This window comes from Rattus norvegicus, chromosome 17 (assembly GCF_021556685.1).
Source record: "Rattus norvegicus strain SHRSP/BbbUtx chromosome 17, alternate assembly SHRSP_T2T, whole genome shotgun sequence".
Classification (NCBI taxonomy): Eukaryota; Metazoa; Chordata; class Mammalia; order Rodentia; family Muridae; genus Rattus; species Rattus norvegicus.
This window is the reverse complement of record NC_141550.1, coordinates 90080295-90099366: the sequence shown is the minus strand read 5'-3', so window position 1 is coordinate 90099366 and position 19072 is coordinate 90080295. Positions and strand designations below refer to the sequence as shown.

At 46.2% G+C, this 19072-nt stretch overlaps 1 protein-coding gene across 50 annotated transcripts in view; it reads right to left on the bottom strand.

Moving 5' to 3' along the window:
• Window positions 1-19072, bottom strand: part of Etl4 (enhancer trap locus 4) — an 817363-nt gene that overhangs the window by 20209 nt on the left and 778082 nt on the right. For all 50 annotated transcript variants that reach the window (XM_087590293.1, XM_087590320.1, XM_087590317.1 and 47 more), the window contains 2 exon segments: window positions 13299-13465; window positions 2244-2419 (listed from right to left, as the gene is read on the bottom strand). In XM_087590293.1, coding sequence (XP_087446419.1) covers window positions 2244-2419; window positions 13299-13465 — 343 coding nt within the window.

Here is a 19072-nt window from a genome sequence, read left to right as displayed (position 1 = left end):
GGATAACCTCTAGTCTATCTGATTGTCCCATCAACAATGACTGCCTCTCTTCTCTCTTCTTATGAGTAAGCACTTAGAGATCTGATTTCTGGAGGGATGAAAGGGTAAGGGGGGGGGGAGAGAGAGAGAGAGAGAGAGAGAGAGAGAGAGAGAGAGAGAGAGAGAGAGAGAGAACGAACAGATACTAACTCCTGCCCTGGCATCTTTACTAACCCATAGGTTTGTATCCTTTCAAGTTGCCTGCAAATTCAAGAGACAGCTTTTCCTGAGGGACAGGGTGCTGAGAAATGCAAGACCACTAGATGGCAGTAAGTGAACGGCGACTGTACCTCCTGGAGCCTTAGTGGAGTAGAGGACTGCCATTGCAGAGGTGGTATAGGACCTTTCCTCTAGGTGGGTGTGTGGAAGGGACCTAAGGCAGCCACAGGAGGAGGGAGTCTGGCAGGACAGGGCATGCATTCAAGGACGAAGTCACACATGGCACATTTGACCTCTTCTAAGCAGGGAGATGAAGCATTTGGTGATGCCAGCCATTCTGATACAGAAATCTCAGAAGAAAGGCTAGCCCGTTAGGGCCAAAGGGGACACCGTGGCTCCACTGTGTCTGCATTAGTTAAACACCCCTGGTGCTATCTATGTGAGCATAGCCACTGGACACATGTAGCTGCTGCTCCTTGAGGTGGAGATGGACCAATCCTTGTCAGGCCTCTAATATGATCCGTTGGTGAGGGAGATTCCCCAGTAGACCAAGCAGTCTCCTGCATACCTTTAGGCTTTGGTGAAGCCCCTTCAACCTAAGACCCTAGAGCTATCCCAGTTCCTTCAACCACCCACACAATGGCCAATACGCAAATACTCCTCCAAGGAGATGACCCAAAGCCACTCCATCCAGATAAAATCCTATTTTAATTTCTCTTACACAGTCTGCCTCCTGTGCGTCATTGTCCTGCGACCCAAAGATCCCCAAACTCCCCTTTGCTGGACAGCAGGGAACCTCTGACACGTCATTCCGCCAACTCATGTGCGCACGATTCCTATTTAAAGCTCTGAAGGCCACTTTTATTAATTCAAAGATTGAAAAGGAGACAGTGCAGCTGAAAATGAATGCAGACCGTCTTCTGAAAGTCATCAATGGGCTTTTGAAATGTAGGCTTTGCCCAACGAGACGTCAGACACTCACGGGGGCTCCAGATTTCAGCATTGCCTTAAGCTGCTTTTCATTTGACTTTGCCAAAAAGAAGCGTATTGTTTGTTAAAATGAACTTAGTCTGATTCTTATTAAGAGCCCTTATTTCACATGTAGGAAACCACGAAAGATCTTGACTCAATTTTTCTCTGTTCTTTTAAACCTCACTTTCACTTCTCTGTCCTCACACTTGGAGGACCTAAGCTAACAGGTTCTACGAGAGCATTTCTTTTCTGGAGATGAGAGGGAAGGGGAAAGGGACAGGGACAGGGACAGGGCCAGCAAAGAACAGTCATTGCTTCTCCGTCTCCCCAAGTCAGTTAGTTACCACTCACCTTATCTAAGCCCCACTCTCCTGCGTACTGACCCACCCAGTTGTCCTAATCTACATCTACTTAAGATATAAGAAGGGGTTGGGGATTTAGCTCAGTGGTAGAGCACTTGCCTAGGAAGCGCAAGGCCCTGGGTTCGGTCCCCAGCTCCGAAAAAAAGAACCAAAAAAAAAAAAAAAGATATAAGAAACACTTATGATAATATTAAGGATATATTCCATAACTTGTAAATTAGTGTTGTGTGTATATATGATGTGCAGCTGTGCTTGCAGGGGGACACATGCAGAGAGGTCAGAGGACAACATTCTAGAGTTGGCTCTCTGGTTCTACTGTGGGTTCCCACAATCGTACAGTCTTTGCCAGCACAGGTACCAAGCAGGTCTGCAAAGCAGGAGTGTGGTCTACAGAAGGCACCATGCCAACAAGAATGACACAGTTCAAATATGAGAGGTCATTAGTACCATGTACCCAGCCCTCCTGCCAATCCATACCCCTGTGGTTCTTTAAGGATGTCCCACACTTTCATGATCCTGAGACATGTTGTCATGGGGACTGTTGAGTTCCACAGGCCTTAAGGGAGGGACGCTTGGAATAACAGATACCAGGTTCATCAGATCTCTGGCATACACAAAAGGTACTTATTAAAGAGTAAGAGAAAAATACCAGCTAAGAAAGGCACCCTGTGAAGAAAGACAGTTTTTCTCCTCAGGATGACAGGCACTCACCGTAACTTTTTGACTATTCGCTCTTCTTCATGGAGATACTTCTGTCTCTCTTGCTCCACCAGGGTGCGCTGGCGTTGCACCGGATCCTCCAGTCTCTTCATGGTCTCTTTCACTTTGCTACTGATTTCCAGCTCAGCCTTCTTCATCATCGCCCTCAGAATCTCCTGGTTCTGCAGCTGTTGAACAAAAGAAATCAGCCTCCATTGGCTTCGCTTGTCTGCCACCATGAAGCCTGAATGTCCTGCAGTCTTCAGAAGTGGGTGCAGAGAAAACCCACAGCTGAATCTTTATTTCGGTAAGAAAAAGAAAGCAAGGACTGTATACAGGATTGCTTCCTCCAAGAACAGCTGGGTTTTATCAGGCAACTGACAGCTGAACTTCAGTATCTGTACCTAAAAAGAAGGTAGAGTCCTTTCTACTCTTTGACTACTGTCACACACACACACACACACACACACACACACACACACACACACACACAGCACAAACTCTCACGGACATGACTTTATAGATCAGAGTCGAGTACTAGCGTTGGAAGCCAAGAGATCAATCAGCCCTCTTACCCACCAGACACTTGGTTGGACTTCCCTGCTCTTCACTTTACTTTTCCCTCCTGAGGTGGGATCTGTTCTCCTTGACAGGGCTACTCTGAGTTTCTCATGAATTGTCAACAACCATTGGCTTGATGGGAATTTTTCAGAATGTCTTCAGAAGGTGAATCTGTCTGGTTTGTTTGATTCCATCCATGTCTCACCAACACGGAGTCATAGCTCCTTACCATGTGGACTCAGTATTGACGGTGGCAGTGAGAATGAGATCAGGTGAGACAGAGGCTCTCGGGAATTTACCAATTTCACTGGATCTGAAAAAAGTTGCACTCGTATCTAACCCTATAATTTCTACACGGTCTCCAGAGCTCACTGGTCTTTCACCACATGGAGCAAAGAGCATGTACGTTTGCAGCTACTCTTCAGAAGATGCTTACCAACACTTGCATCCTTGGGGCAGGACAATGCTAGGCTTTCACACGTCCACAAAGAGAACAGACTTTCAGCAACTGTGTTTTACTCATTCCACTATCTCTAAGTCCTCCTGCAACATGCAACACCAGAGTGGCATTCAGTTGTTTGCATTGGTTTCTGGATCCTTCTCTACTACAAGTTATCACCTCACAGGACTGGGGACACCGTTGTCATCTGACCCATTATCTCTTCACTCTGAGAGGAAGAACACTTTGACTGTGGTACCACTCTTTCAAAGCCCCATTGGAGGGTTCCAGTGTCCGTGTATGACTCTGTGTGATTACTGGGTGTGTGTCTGGGTGAGTGCCAAATAGAATTGTGCCGTTCTTGATGACCTCTGTGGCCTTGGTGACCGGACTTTGCTAATGTCCCTTCACTGTGCCTCTAGGATCAGTCAGTCCATAGCAGACAGGCACCTCCTCTGCTGTCTGTACTTCCCCATCTACTGTCTTCTCAGGTTTGCTTCCTACACTTCCCATGGTCACATCAGCATCCTTTGGTCTTTCTGACGCACTGAACTAGCTCCTTTCTGCCACAGTGACCTTGAACCTGCTACTTCTACCTCCTGAAATGATCTTCCCTCCTGCTTGCTAATTTCTGCTCTAGAAAGAGGATCCGATAACACCTTTTTGAAGAAACAAACTTAAGCAGCCACATTGATAACAGAGAGCAGTGGAGAACCCAGAATCGTTCTCTAAGTGGTTGAATTACGGAGTGAGCCACCAGCTCGGATAAGCCTTGGGGTCAGCCTGACTGTGGTGCAGAGACTATGGTAGGTCTACGGGTGACACTGTATATGGAGGTCAATGAAACATAACAGCAGCACGGTCTTCTATGAAAAGCTGGGCTCGAATTCTGGACTGTGGAGCAAGTGCCACAGGACTCTGCCATGATGGAGAGGGACAGTGAGTGGAGCTGGATATGTCTGACACAGAGAAGTACATAATTAAATATTTGTCAGAGTTATGGGTGCCTGGGTGCTTGTGAGAGAAGAACTGGATTTAACTGCTTTGGGATGCAAACTAGGCATCAGGATTTTTTTTTTTTTAACTTCCTGGGTGAGTGTATTTTACCACCAAGGACAGTGTCACAGTCTAGAAAAGTAGGGTTGGTATCACTGAGCCATGAGGTAGGACATAGCCCTCTGGTACAACCCTCCTGCTTACACCCCACCGTGAAAGAAGCACAAATGATGCTGTAGGTAGCAACACTAACACACTAACATGTCTATGCAGCATAGGAAGTATTGCTGGGAGAACCTTTCAAATTGGAATTTGAGAGGTAGGAAGTAGAAATCCCCCCACCTCCAGAGGCCGTGTGCTTAGTTCTGGCTTATTTGGTTGTGTGGGTTCAATCCAGATTAGAGAGAGGTCATTTTATCATGACTCCCAAGCTGTTCTGTGTAGACAAGAGCCTTGTTCCAGGCTGTGGGTGCCTTTCTGGCACACCGTGGGTGCATGTGATGTAACATTTCTGACAGCTGTGGATAGTTTGGAAGAAGACAATTGCACGAAATAGTAGAGCTGCTCTGTTAGCAGAGTAGAAGAGGAGCAGCTATTCCTGAGGGCTAGGTTTTGTCTCCTTTTCAGACAGGAGCTCTGTGGAATTCAGCAGAGGGGAACGGAGAGGGAACTTCTCCTGCCCCTGTGAGGAGGGATTCCTAAAGGAAGAAATGCTGTGCTAATTAGGTTTTTAGTGCACTTCCCTATTCTATCTATCCTGTGCTGTTACTGCCACCATGTCTTGGTCATCAGACTGCCCCGTTCATCCCAGCAGAGGGCAAAAAAGGAAAGCGGAGGGCGAGATGTGGATCCACCGCTCTCTCCTAAGCCGCTGCCAGTATCTGAGAGGATTGGTAAGACCTACGTTTCAGTTGTTAAAAGAACATCTACTCTGGGGAAGAGAGTGCACAAACAGTGAGATATACACCCTTACATTTTGACACAGTTCCACGAGTCCACAAATCAGTAAATGCCATTTAAAAAGAGAGACAGCATTTTCTCGTTACTCCAGACATTTCCCTCATGATCCTTGGAGTTTGCAAACTTTAGCCCAAGGAAGCCATCTGTCTGTACTCCTGTTGGTATAAAATCGTTCCTCAAGTCCTAGGACATCATGCAAATGGAACGACATAGTCATTCTCCAAGATGTGACGTCTGGGTTCTTTCATTCTGTACTCCCAGCCCCAGTGTGGACTTGAACTCAGGACCTTGCATGTGCAAGGCAACTGCTCTGCCCACGAGCCACACTCCCAGCCCAGCACAGAGCTTTTGAGATTACAGCCATGTTGTTTCAGTATGTCATTCTTTCTTATGGCTGAGTGACATTCCCTTGTGTGGACATACTGAATGGTTTGTGCTTTGACTTGATTCTGGTGATCTTGCTAATGTCACTTATTTTTAATAGTGCTTTTGTTTCGGTTTCATGTGCAATCGTGTCGTTTGTAAGAAAAGCATGCTTTCCTTTGCTAGCGCAGATCCTTGATGCGTTTGATAAGACCACAGAATAGGTTTCGCTACCAATACCATTTCCTTTGGGCTGAGGAAGGGTCTTCCTTCCTGAAGACTGCTGAGAACATCACTGATGGAGAGTTCTAGCACATGTCTCTTGTATTTACTGAGAGGATATGCCTTTTGATTCTGCTTGAGGCCAAACACGGCAGCTTATATTTCTATGCTAATACTCTGTATACTTGAAAGATCTAGTACATTACCAACTTTATTGCTATTATTTTGTTAATGGTTTGATACATCTACTTGTGCAAGGGCTATAGGGTAGGTGCTGGTTAGTCTAAGCTGGACTCAGCTAGGAAAAGGGCATGTCAATTGAGAAATGCCTCCATCTGATTGGCCGGTGGACATGCCTGTGGGGCATTTTCTTGATGAATGATTCATGTGTGAGGGCCCAGCCCATGTGGGCACTGTCACTACCGGGCTGGTGGTCCTTGGTTTGTATAGGAAAGCAGGCTGAGCAAGCCATGGGAGAGCAAGCCAGGAAACAGCGCCCCTCCATGGCTTCTGCTTCACTTCTTGATCTGACTTTCCTTCAGGATGGACTGACTGGAAAATGTAAATCAAAGCCCTCCTCTCCCAACTGCTTGGATTTTGTATTCATCACAATAAAGCTAACCAAGACATAGTAACACAGATTTCATGCAGGAGTCGACACTAAGTATCTTCTTTTCTTTAACATTTTTTTTTATCCTCTTTTCTTAGAGAGTCCCCACCTCCACCCTCTTGAGCCTTTGACGAGTCTGTCTTGTCTTGTTTCTGACTTAGTCATTATTGATCCTGATGTATGTTTCCCTGTGTGAAGTGACTCCCCCTTCTGTCTTTTCTATTGATCCTTGTTTTCTCATATCCACGGAGGACGTGTTTTCCTTTGTGTTCACAACTCTGTGTGTTTACTGGGCTCTTTAGTCTGTGGATTTATAACCTTCATTAAAGTTGGAAAAATTGTACCCTCTCTCTCTCTCTCACAATAGTTTCCCTCTCCCCACTGACGCTTTAATACTCTTTTATGGGTCACCGATTTTCAATGTAATTCCTTTTCAACTTTGAATGGTTTCTGTTGCTGTTTCCTATTGTGTTCCTTGGCCAGCAGTTCATGTTTTAAGACTATCTAGATACCGTGCGATTTAAAACAACAGAACCCAGCTTATTTATTTTTTATTAATCCACAGTATGATTTGCCTGCATGCACGTCTGTGTGAAGGTGTTCAGTCTCCTGGAACTAGTGCTACAGACAGTGGTGAGCTGCCATGTGGTTGCTGGGAATTGAACCCCGGTCCTCTGGAAGAGCAGCCAGTGCTCTTAACCACTGAACCATCTCTCCAGCCCTACTGTGTGTGTTTTTAACTATCAAAAGCTCCACTTACATATTTTTTTCTACCCTTAATCTCTTAAAGCTTTCTTCCAAATCTTTGAGAATAGTCTGGGTAGCTTTTTGAAGTCTTGCCTACGAATGCAATTATCCCCATCCCTTCCGGTTGGTTTCCATTGGCTGAGTCTTCCTAGACTGTATTTTTCACCATCATTCATATCTAGCAGTTTGTGATTGCATGTTAGGCACCGACTATTAGATTTCATTCTTCTTACAGACTTTGGCTGTTCTCTGATGGTCCAGTTATGTGAGGTTCATTTTGTTATTGAATTATTTTTAAGCTTTGCGGGGAGAATCTCTAGGGTAATCTTTACACTCAGACTGGTTTAGTCTGAACACTGGAGTGTAGCCTTTTTCTAGTCTGTACTTCATGCTGAAGTATCCAATATGGCCTCTTAACTCTTGCTAGCCAAAACTTGAATTTCTCCAGGTCTGGGTGGTCTCTAGGAAGACTTTGGCTTGGTGGTTTACCCGCATGGTCTTTGCCTGCCTCAGAGGTCTGTTCAAGATACACGTGCTTGGCTTATTACTCGATAGCTGGCCCACAGCTTAGCTCTTTCTGTACAGAGACTTCTCTTTGGCCTCCATTCTGTAGGTGCTAGCTGCTTCAGCTCTCTGAACTTGCTTGTATCTCCTTTGCTGAGCAAGATGATCCCAGGGCTGCTTAAGTGTCACCATCACATCTGGAAAGTTCCTCCAGGCAGATGCACACTCATTGGTAGGATTCACCTCCTGTGTTTTCTGAGCAACCCAGGCCCGTGCTGTCTGTTGTCCAGCATTTGCAAGTCATGGTCTCGAGTTGTCAATCATGGGATGGAGAGTGGAACTGCAACCACTCCCTCTTAGCTGCAAACACAATTTATTGGAAATGCCCCTGACATTTTTATAAGTGTACTTAGAATGTTCTTGGCCACTCAGTCTTTAATTGGGCCAAGTGAGCTATCCATGTCAACTTTATGAATAATGTAGGAAACTGTTTAAATCTAAACCCAACTGCCTCAAACTAGCCCCACACCTCCCATGCTCATCCCTGACTTTCTAGGTGACTCCGTGCTCATCCCTGACTTACCAGTCTTGACAACATGGCTAGCTAGCAAAATAGACCAGATGCTGTCAGTCTACCAGTAACACTGAGCAGTGGTTAGACCACAAACCAGGGAGTTTGGGAATGAGAACCAGACCCCAGAATGACTCCTAACCACCCATGTAAGACCTCCCAAGGCTTCAGGGAACAAAACAAACAATGTCTGGTCATGGATACATGTTGTCTGGGTGTGGCCTCACCATCTTAGGTAGTCCCTTGTCTGAGATCTGACTGCAGCTTGGTAACTGTTGAATTACATAAGGGAGGATCCTAGAGCTCTGTGTACTGCTGTCTCTTCCTCAGTGTTGATCCTCCCTCACCAGGGGAAAAAACAGCAGATTCTCAAAAATCTTAAAAATGTAACACTAAGTTCAGAATAACCTGATTTTTTTTTTTTTATCAGAAAGCCCAAATGAAGAGATAAAGGGCCAAGGGAAAAATGTATGAATTGGAACAGTAGAATGTATGCATTTTTTAAAAATTTGGGTGAAGTCCTAACTGTGGTCTCTACAGAACTTGTTTTCTTCCAGAAATAGATTTCTCTCCTCCCAACTCAGAGAGGGACAGACACACAGTCACGTTTGTAGGTCTGGAATTCTCTTAGAGGAAAAAAAGTCTATATACTGGGACATACTCTATACTGTAGGAAAGGAACTATTCACCATTAGAAAAAGTGGATTTTTATTTACAAACCATCTCAGAAAAAGCAATGGATGAAGTATATCAGCTTGTGAAGAAAACATCTGTTGAATTGCAAAGTTCCTTGTTGCCAGGTTACCTGAGCATGAGAACACAACAGTGTAACTATCTCTTTGGCTTGTGGCTTACAGCAAATCTGATGGCGTAGAGCATACAGCTGACCAGTGGGTAAGAGGAGGTACACGGTTTGGGGTGATTTAAGTTACCATCTCCTTCTGGGCTTACAGAGTGGTAGAGTACTCATTCCCATTCACTTTGGCATTTGTGATAGATAACTGTTCCCAGCGGGTCTACAATCTTACTGGACTGAGCATTCGTGATAACCTGAGAGCAATACTTCTAACCCCAGGATAGTCTAGAGTCACTCACTTACCTGCCAGGCCATACCAATGAAGTTAGACTCCGGCAGAGTGACTCAGCATATGTACTCTTGTGAAGGACCCAAGGCATCTCTAATGGTCATTATGGGTGGAACATGTCTGTCCTGGTTTGAATGAAAGTGGTCCCACTGGCTCATAGGGAGTGGCACTATTAGGAGGTGTGGCCTAGTTGGAGTAAGTGTGGCCTAGTTGGAGTAGGTGTGGCCTAGTTGGAGTAGGTGTGGCCTAGTTGGAATAGGTATGGCCTTGTTGGAAGATCTGTGTCACTGGAGTGGGCTTCAAGGTCTCAAATGCTCAAGCTAGAACCAGGGTCTCACTCTTTCTTTCTGCTGCATGCTGGTCCAGATGTAGCTACCCTCCCCAGCACCACGTCCACCTGCATGCCACCATGCTTCCTGCCATGATGATAATGGACTAAGCCTCTGAGATGTAAGCCAGCCCCAAGTAAACATTTTCCTTTGCAAGAGTTGCTGTGGTCATGGTACCTCTTCATAGCAATAAAATCCTAACTATGGCAATGTTTTGTCTACTGATGATAATTTATGTGAAACAGGACTTAGACTCACAAGGTAGAGACTTGTCTCAATGGCCTCCCTGACATCAGTGCCCCCATCTAAGTACCCCTTCCAAGAATCCATCACTCTGGAAATAAAATGTTCGTACAATGATCAGCTACAGTCTAGGGCTTTCCAATGATTTAATTATCTAATTACTGGAGCAAGATGCCAAGCACAAAGGCTTCACTATTTTATAACACAGCTCAGAGAACATTTGAATTTCTAATTCAGTTCCTGTTCTTTTGAGACTCTTCAAGAGAGTTCTGCCTGTCTCTCTAACAACAGCTCTATCAGTGGACTCATAATCACTCTGGGGCTACATTTCATATTAGGTGTCTTATAATACAGGTGCTGAAGGAGAATTAGTGTTGCCCCAGCTTAATTATTCTCAATTATTCTGGTATTAAATAGACTCCTCTGGCTGGAAAGATAGACACTTGTGAAGGAGGGAAGCCTGGGACGCAGAAAACACAAAGATCGGGGTGGAGATGAGAGGCTCACAGCAGCAGGTTAAGAAACCAAGTGCTTGCCTCCCCTTCGTGTCTGCTGTGGAAACTACTAACATTTCTAAGCTCACTGCTCATTGCTATGAATCCTGCAGAGAGTCAATGAATGAAACAGTTCTGTAGGGATAAAGAACCCCGCAGGGCTAGCATCGGACTGTTAAACCTTGGTCAAGAGCTTCCTTGTTAAGAAAGTGACAGTTTTACACTGTGCTGGCTTAGGACCACGGGCACAGGGGCAGCAGGGGATAGGAGATCTCTCCCAGAACCAAACAATGCCACGTACCACCCAAGGGTGTTGTGTCAGTTATCAACATCATACCCACAGTAACAATGTCTCAAATGCTTAATGAAACATCCGACACAACTGTTGTGCTCAGGCTAAAGTAACACCCATGTCCCCAAAACAACAGCTGCTTACTTGAGAGCAGTCAGGACCTGCTATAGAAATGATGGATTCAATTTAGGGGTGGGGGTAAGGGTGGGGGTGGGGGTGAGGGTGAGGGTGTGGAGTCCAGTGAGGAAGACAATTTCAAAATAGCCAGCAGGTGGTGCTAAAGGGCAGCTGCAGTGTGCAGAGGGGCAGACTCTGGACAAATTAGAAAAGGAAATGGGAGGTGGCAGGTGGTGTCTGACCTAAAGACCTGTCCTTGGCCTTGGGAGCCCAACACTTGAGTTTTAATTCTTTCTAACACGTGCATAGGGAGCTGGTTTACATCAGACCTGTATTTCCAGATTTTCCATGAGTCCTGAGAACATCTAGAAACATGGAGTCTACGTCTACAGGGTAAGAGCTGGCTGGAGTTGAGATGCTTTTGAAGAGGGCAGGATCCTTAGCCTGGATTCATTTGTCCCTTTATTACTAGGACTCGGAGGACTGAGACATTCTACTTTGTCATTCTAACCACCAACGGAGATACCATGGCAAAAATCAATTCATTCTTTCTCATTCCCACTTCCCCCCCTCTCCTTCTTTCTCTATTTCTCCCGTACCCCTTCTGTCTCCTCTCTCTTTCTCTCCCTCCAGTCCTCATCCCCTTTTCCTTCTCTGCAGAGAGATGGCTCAATGGTTAAGAGTATTGCATGTGGGCTGGAGAGATGGCTTAGCGGATAAGAGCACTACTGATTGCTCTTCCAGAGGTCCTGAGTTCAATTCCCAGAACCCACATGGTGGCTCACAACCATCTGTAATGGGATCTGATGCCCTCTTCTGGCGTGTCTGAGAACAGCAACAGTGTACTCATCTACTTAAAATAAATAAATAAATTCTTAGGAAAAAAAAAAGAGTACTTGGCGTGTGTGTTCAAACACCAGGACCTGGACCTGAATTCTCTAGCACCCACATATAAAATGGTGTGGCTGCACAGGCCTGTGCAGAGGCCAGAGACAGTGGCTCCCAGGAAGTCTAGCTGAAACAGCAGACTTCGGGTTCAGTGACAGACCCTGTTTCAAAGTGTTATGTTGAAGAGCAATAGAGGAAGAAACCCATCTGGGCTCTGCATGCACAGGTGCACGGCCACATGCCTTTGCACTTACCTGTGTCCAACACACACACACACACACACACACACACACACACACACACACACCTCCTCATATATATAAAGTGAAAAAAAAATTTGCAACACAAGAAGTCCCTCCAAGATGGACTTTCACAGATGTCACGATTCAGAGGTGATTTAAATAAATATGCACCAAATGTCCCAGGTGTCTAGGACAGGGAGACAAAGAGTGGGTGGAGGCGGGCATTTGAGCATTAAGCCGTGTGGGCAGTTTTGTCAACCTTCACCGTGTACTCGGGCCTCAGAGGAAGTCTTCCAAACCAGCTACCTTTATTTTACACTTTAATTGTTTCCCCGAAGAGGTGATTTTTAAGACAGTATCTCATTATGCAGAATTGGCTGGCCTCAAACTCATGGTCCTCCTGCCTCAGCATCCCAGAGCAGGGACTGCAGACCTGAGTATGATCTAGTGGTTCTCCCACTCTCCCACCTCCAGACACCGGTGGTGGCAAAGCACATTGTTAGCTTCAATTAGGTGGTGAAACGCGTTGGGTCCATGCCTCTGGGATGCGGGAGACTGTGGTACCTCACCATTTGGACACTTTCCACTAGCCACAGAGGATCTCGGCCTATGTGGCTGCCCGTGCTCGGGGTGTGTTCAACTTTTAACAATATTTGGACTATGAGATTCTTAAAGGAGGTCAGGGAGATGTCCCCACGAAGGCCAAGCTAGGACTATGACCTCAGTGTCCTAGTCCTAGCCAACGGCAGGCAAGGCGAGGTGGCACCCAAGGTGACACCTCATGCTGTGCCAGGCTTTCCCGGCTCCTTAGGACTCAGGCCAGGTGAGGGGATATCCTAGTCTGTCAGACTGACAATGTTTGCTGATTAAGATCTGGGACAGGAGGGGTTATTTTTGCCTTCCCTTTGATTCCCTATAGCTCATATATTCCTCAATTATGAAAAGGATAAGGAAGACTTGGAACATAATACCCAAATAAAATGCAGATTTTTTTTTTTCTCAGCAAATCATCCATAGTAGCTTTCTTTCACCCTTAGGAATCCATCTTCTTTGCTAAACTCACAGTTCTAAGGACACCACAGTTGCTTGCAGAGGAGGGGGACCTTTTTCCTGAGGAGGAGGAATGGGCCTCCACAGTACTGAGAGCTGTCAGCCTTGGCTGGTAGGGTGCTTGCACTTACTGTTAAAAGAGGTTGTCATACACTGGCTTTAGTTACAGTGGAAGGCTCTAGGCCAGGCTTTCAGATAAACAAGGAGCTCATGCTGTTCTGATCGGACATGTGGCTCTTACAGAAAGTACAGTCAAGGAGCCCAGGGAGGCTGAAGCATGGGGAGACGGGGGATGGGGTGCAGAGAAATCAGACCTAGAGCCACAGTGACATGGGACTCATCTGCGAGGAGTACCTGGAGCTGCCTCATCTGCTGGAGTTGGAGCCTGAGTTCTGCCACGTTCCTCCTCATGTCAAGCAGGCTCGTGTGGATGGGCGAGGTTCCGGCAGGCAGGGGTTGGCTGGGAGGCAGCGAGGACTCCACAGCGCCCAGACTCTTCCCTGCAGAAACATGGGCTGCTCCTATGAGGAAAAAAAGAGTACACAAAAATCAGCAGAAGCCTTAGAACGCAAACAGAACAGCGCCTGAGCTATGCAGCCTATCTCTCCACAGAAGGCTGGAAACTAATTAACAAAAATGTAACGGAAACAACAGGCCACAGAGTGCTAAGGAATGAAGTCTGTAATTCTCCCGTTCTAGAAAGTTCACTGTCGTGGGACGGCAGGGCTGTATTTCACAGTGTGATACCATGTCAAGGAGCTAAATGTCTGTGCTGCTGCCAGCCGCTCTGTATCCCTCCACCTTCCCCTCCCCTTCCCCTCCCCACACAAACTCCTCCATCTTCCTTTCTCTCCCTCTTTAAACATGAAGGGGGGTTGAAAAGTTGAAAAGTATACAGAACAAAGTAATGGCATTTCTGGTTGCTGGTATTCCAATATTCTTATTGTTAAGTTTTAGATTTCTAAAATCTGTGTAGTATATATCTGTCCTTCTAGAATAGGGTAGAATTTAATTTCTGGGCCTTCATAGGGCGTGTTGTATGACTGGCCCCTGCTGGCAGACAGACATAGGACATGCTGGACAGAGAGATGGTAAGCTAATAGGAAAAGCGCATTCTTGGCTACATTGTCACAGGTTTCTAAAACCAAAAAGAAGTAAGAGTTCTGTACTTTATCCTCCTTAGTAAGGAGATGTGGCTTGACTTAAGAATTCTTTAGGAAAGAAACAAAATGGCAATGGGAAGAAACTGGAGCCCTCTGAACCACTGGGTCTACTTGTAGCACTAAAGGGGCTTCTGTAGAAAGGAAAAGCTCCTCAGTTGTTCCCTAGCTGCCACAGCCACTGTCTTCTGGTCACCTTACATACACAAGGATCACACATTCAGGAGGGCCTGAGCTGAGGCTGACTTGCAGGGTCAACAAGGTTTAAAGACTGCGTGTGCACTATATGGCTTGGCCTTTTAAAGAGAACGCAAGGGTATGTGACAGAGTAAATGCTGAATCTGTCTCTGTCTCTCTCTGTCACACACGCACAGCTAGACAGACACCTGTGTGTAGGAGACAGACAGATATACACACCCACGGAACAGAATCATACACAAGCAAACACACTCTTGCACACACATACCCCAACACATATCACACACAGATAGATATGAGGAAGAGATATACATACACACACCTACAAACACACATGAAGACAGACACACACATAGACACATATGAGCAAGAGACAGACTGACAGGCACACACACACCTACAAACATACATGAAGACAGAAAGACACACACAGATATACACACACACCTATAAACACCCACACACAAAGACAGTCTTCTCCCTCCCTCCCTCCCTCCCTTCCTCCCTCCCTCCCTCCCTCCCTCCCTCCCTCCCTCCCTCCCTCGGGAGCTTTGTGATGACCCAGGCTGGCCTCGAAGGACAGAGCCTCATCATTGATTTACACACCCTGTAGTGGTTATTAGTGGGGGCCTGTCTTTCTATTGTGGTTCAGCAACCAGGATGCAGAGCTGGTGGCACACCAACTTCTTCACACTAGGGTGACCGTCCAAAGACAGCTGTTCTACTGCCTCCAAGGAACCCCAGAAGGTCAGCACTTCTGGCTAGTCCTATGAGCCTTAGTGGTTATTAACACTGTCACCAGTCAGAAAAGCCAGCATCTGCCATCTGGGCAGCTGTTGAGAAGACCGTTTTCCACGGTGGGGCGCAAAGGAAAAGGTACCCACTGACACACATCTCTCACTATGGCAAAATGTCATAATTAACTCAGTGTCTTCCAAGGTCAGGTGTTTTGACGGGAGCAGCTATCAGTTTCAAGTTGTCGCTTTAGAATCAGACGACATCTGCCTTGTCTGTAGGTGTGGGTGCATGAGTAGAGGCATGGCAATATACCCAACACTACACTATATATCAGTTGGATAGTACATGGGACCACAGAGGTCTCTCTCTGGTGAAAAAGGACACCATGCTCGTCAGCCTGCTCTGCCAGTCCCTCACTCAAATGAAGGCCCAGTCCTTCTACATCCCTGTGGTCCTTGCACGTTCTGAGGTTACCATATATCACCAATGGTTCTGGGATCCAACTCGGGTTGCTTGGTTTGTATAACAAACACCTTTATCTACTGAGCCAACTCTTAGAGGCGGCTGACTCCGGTCTGCACACTTTTTTGTTACAGCTGAATGCTGACAACGGGCTTCAAAAAACATTTTCAAAAATCAATTTCCTAATGGAATCTGAAGTTGTTTAAAAATACATATTTATCAATAACCTCTGGTTCCACCGTGGGTTTTAGTCCCAGCGATATGCTGAAACGGTTGCTCACAAAATGGCCAGTGATAGAGCGATCAATGGGGACTTTCTGGGGAGCGTGACCTCATCCAACACATCATTGGTCAGTGCTGTCTGTCAGTCACCTCTCTCCTTTCCTGTCATATGGAAATGTCCACCTTCTTCCCTCTCTGTCGCTCCCTCGTCATCAGTCTAAATCCAGCCTTTGAGACCTGGGTGCCTTCTGTCCTGAGGCTGCCCTTCTCCAGTTCTCAGGGGCAACCCCATCCTCTTCTGCCCCCTGCCCAGCCTCCCCGTCCCATTTATCTTTGGATCCACAGACCAATGGCCTCACATTACCACCAGCCTTTCCCACAAACAGATCCAAGTCATTATCTCCGCCCACCTCCCCACACTGCCTTTGGCTCTCTCCATTTGATTTTAGCCAAGGTCAATATCCACTGGAAGAAGTGAGCCAAGGTCACTTCATTATTTAGGCCAGAACCTGGAAGCCATTCTCATGATCCACCTTCTCATGCGTGACTCTCAAGCAATCAAGTAACTTAACCGTGCTCTCTCTGTACTTGCTTAAATGGGTTTTGGTGTTACCCAGCAGGCTACTCAACAGGAAGTCAGCACCTGTAACTGCTTAGCCCCTTGTCTGGGGAAGAGGAAGCCTGACTGGCCTTGGCTGAATTAGTTCTCTGAGAAGAAAGGTTAAAGGAGCCTCTTCTCTGTCTCCTTGTAGAGTCTCAGTAAATACACAGCACTGGGGTTGGGGGGGGGGTGACCCAACAGCTAGCAAGGATCTACAGTAAAGGCCCTGAGATGCAGACTCAGGACGGAGAGGATCTAGTGGCTGGGGACTCCAAATAGGTCCCCACTTCACTGGAGCCACAAGACCTGGAGTTGGTTTGCCACACACCCAGCTGGGTGGCCACATTCAGTTCCTTGCTGAGCCTAGCCATAAGAGGCAACATACAGTTTGTCCCCAAAGGACTCGTATTCCTTTCTGTATACTGAAAGGGTAGACTGAGTCTACTCTAGGTAACTGATCTTGGTTAGTTAATTCTTAAAAATCATCATCATCATCACTATCACCATCACCATCATCATCATCATCATCATGATGTATGTGTGGGGGGCTTGAGGAGTACATATGGCATAGCATGTAGTCACAGTCACAGCACACTCTTGAAGTCTGTCCTTTCCTTCTAGCCTTATGTGGGTCCTGGGATTGTTATGGGCCAGGTGCCTTTACCCACTGAAAGCTCTCACCAGCCCTTCGTTAGTTAGATCTCAGTAGGAATCTTAACAAGTAGGATGTGAATGTAATGTACCTTGTTGTAACAGAACTAATACTGGAGGGAGATTTAGGGAGACTGACTGCCATTAGCTGGGGACTCTGAACCTCTTAACTTACTGGGAGTCTACTTCTCTCCATGTAAGATATGGATAGCAGCGTCTTCCTCAGAGGGCTGGGCGTGTTAGCTGAGATAATAAAAAGTGTAACACACGATATGCCTCAGAAGCGGGACATGCCTTTGGCTCCCTCGTGTCTAAGGTAAATGACACATTTCTAGTCTGGATTGCATTTGTGTTGGTTGACCTTTGCCCAAATGAGTTCCTTGGCTTCTATATAAGTCTGCTATTTGTCTGTACAGGGATAACACTGCTTTTCTTATAGTTTACTTCCTAGGATTATGGAAGAATTAATACACTCTGTTCACTGTACAGGCTGCTATGGTAACTAAGCCCCTGCAGGCAATGTCTAGCCTTGATACATTCATTAGAAAGAGGAAGACCAAACTGGGCAGAGACACAGGAGCGAAAAATCACTCACCTTGCCAATCTCCTAGGCTTTTCCGAAAACATGTAGTCACTACCACCATCTGTCCCCCAGAATTAGTGATCACACACTCGGAAACGCAGTCAAAGAAACTACAGTTGCTTCTTCTGCCTTGCTCAATATGGCATTTACAATGATTGCAAAGTGAAGAAATCAAACGGCTGGTGTTATCTTTCAAGGGACTGGGATATCATAGCATGGAATAATGAGATAGAGGAGTAGGGATATGACCTGTGTGTCACATGTGTGTGGCTGTGTTCTGTTTCCTCATCTACAACAAGGAAAATAAAAATTGTGGCTACCACTGGGGATAGACAGCCGTGGGTTAGTGCATGAACAGTGCCAGGCACACAGGAAGCACTTCTGGAACATTTCCTTATTTACTACACTACAGACACCAAGACGGTGTCTTACAAACCCGCATGTGCACATTGATCAGGATGATGTGCGGATGTTGATCATTTCCAGAGGGGATTTCGGAGGGATTGGAGGCTTTAGTGTTTAGTAGTTTTCACTTTATCCCTCTAAGTTCATAATAAATAAATGAGTGAATTAATATCCCCAAAGCAAACGGGCAATTGCTCCGAAGACAAGTTTAGTGATTGCTGTGGAATAACTGCCTGGGTTCAGCCCAGGCCTCGGATTGACTTCTAAGTCAAATGCGGGAGAAACATCTCTTAAAACTGTGTGCTAAGCTTTGCACAGCCTGAGTGGAGCCAGGGGTGGTGGTGGAGGCTGGGGTGAAACCTACGTTCCTAATCCTATCCACATTCTTGTGCTGCATGAAACTAGAAGATGTGGCTTCCCCCAAATTAGGGGTTTCATACGACTGGCTGCATGCTTCTGTAGAGCCTCAGCATGTGAGTACACTCCTGCCCTGATCCTTGCACGAACCCAGCAGGCAGGAAGACAGCACAGTCCGCAGAGAGGTCTACCTGGGGACCGTAGGATCTGGCTATCACCACAGAGGTGTGAGGACACCCGGAAGGTCTGTTAGTGACAAGAGTCAGTCCTCCTTCAGAAGAAATGTTAGCATTTAAAAGTAAAGCCCTTAGTCACGTTCATTCTTGTTTCCTGTCTAGACTTCAATAGGTGCTTATTTATTTCCATTCACTTGTCTATTCCCATTTTACATCCAGGCCAACATCTTTCCCCAGGGTGGAATCTCCCAATGACTTCACATTACACTTCAGGGACATCTGAGTTGCCCCGACCCAGAAGGATCCTTACCCCTTTCCCTTCACTAAATTCAAGTACCTGAGTACCTTTCCAGGGAGACGCGAGCCCTGTTGGGTAAACTTGTATCCCCTAATTCTTGATATTCAACACATGTACATTTCCAACTTTTCTGTGATTCTAAGTTCTAAGCATTCAGCACCATGTTTTACATTCACCATAGTCACGGTGCACACCAGTACCAGGAACCCAAGTAAGGTCATGTGAGTACAGTGGATGAATGGCCAATAAAGTTAATTTCCACACTGCAGGAAGCTGC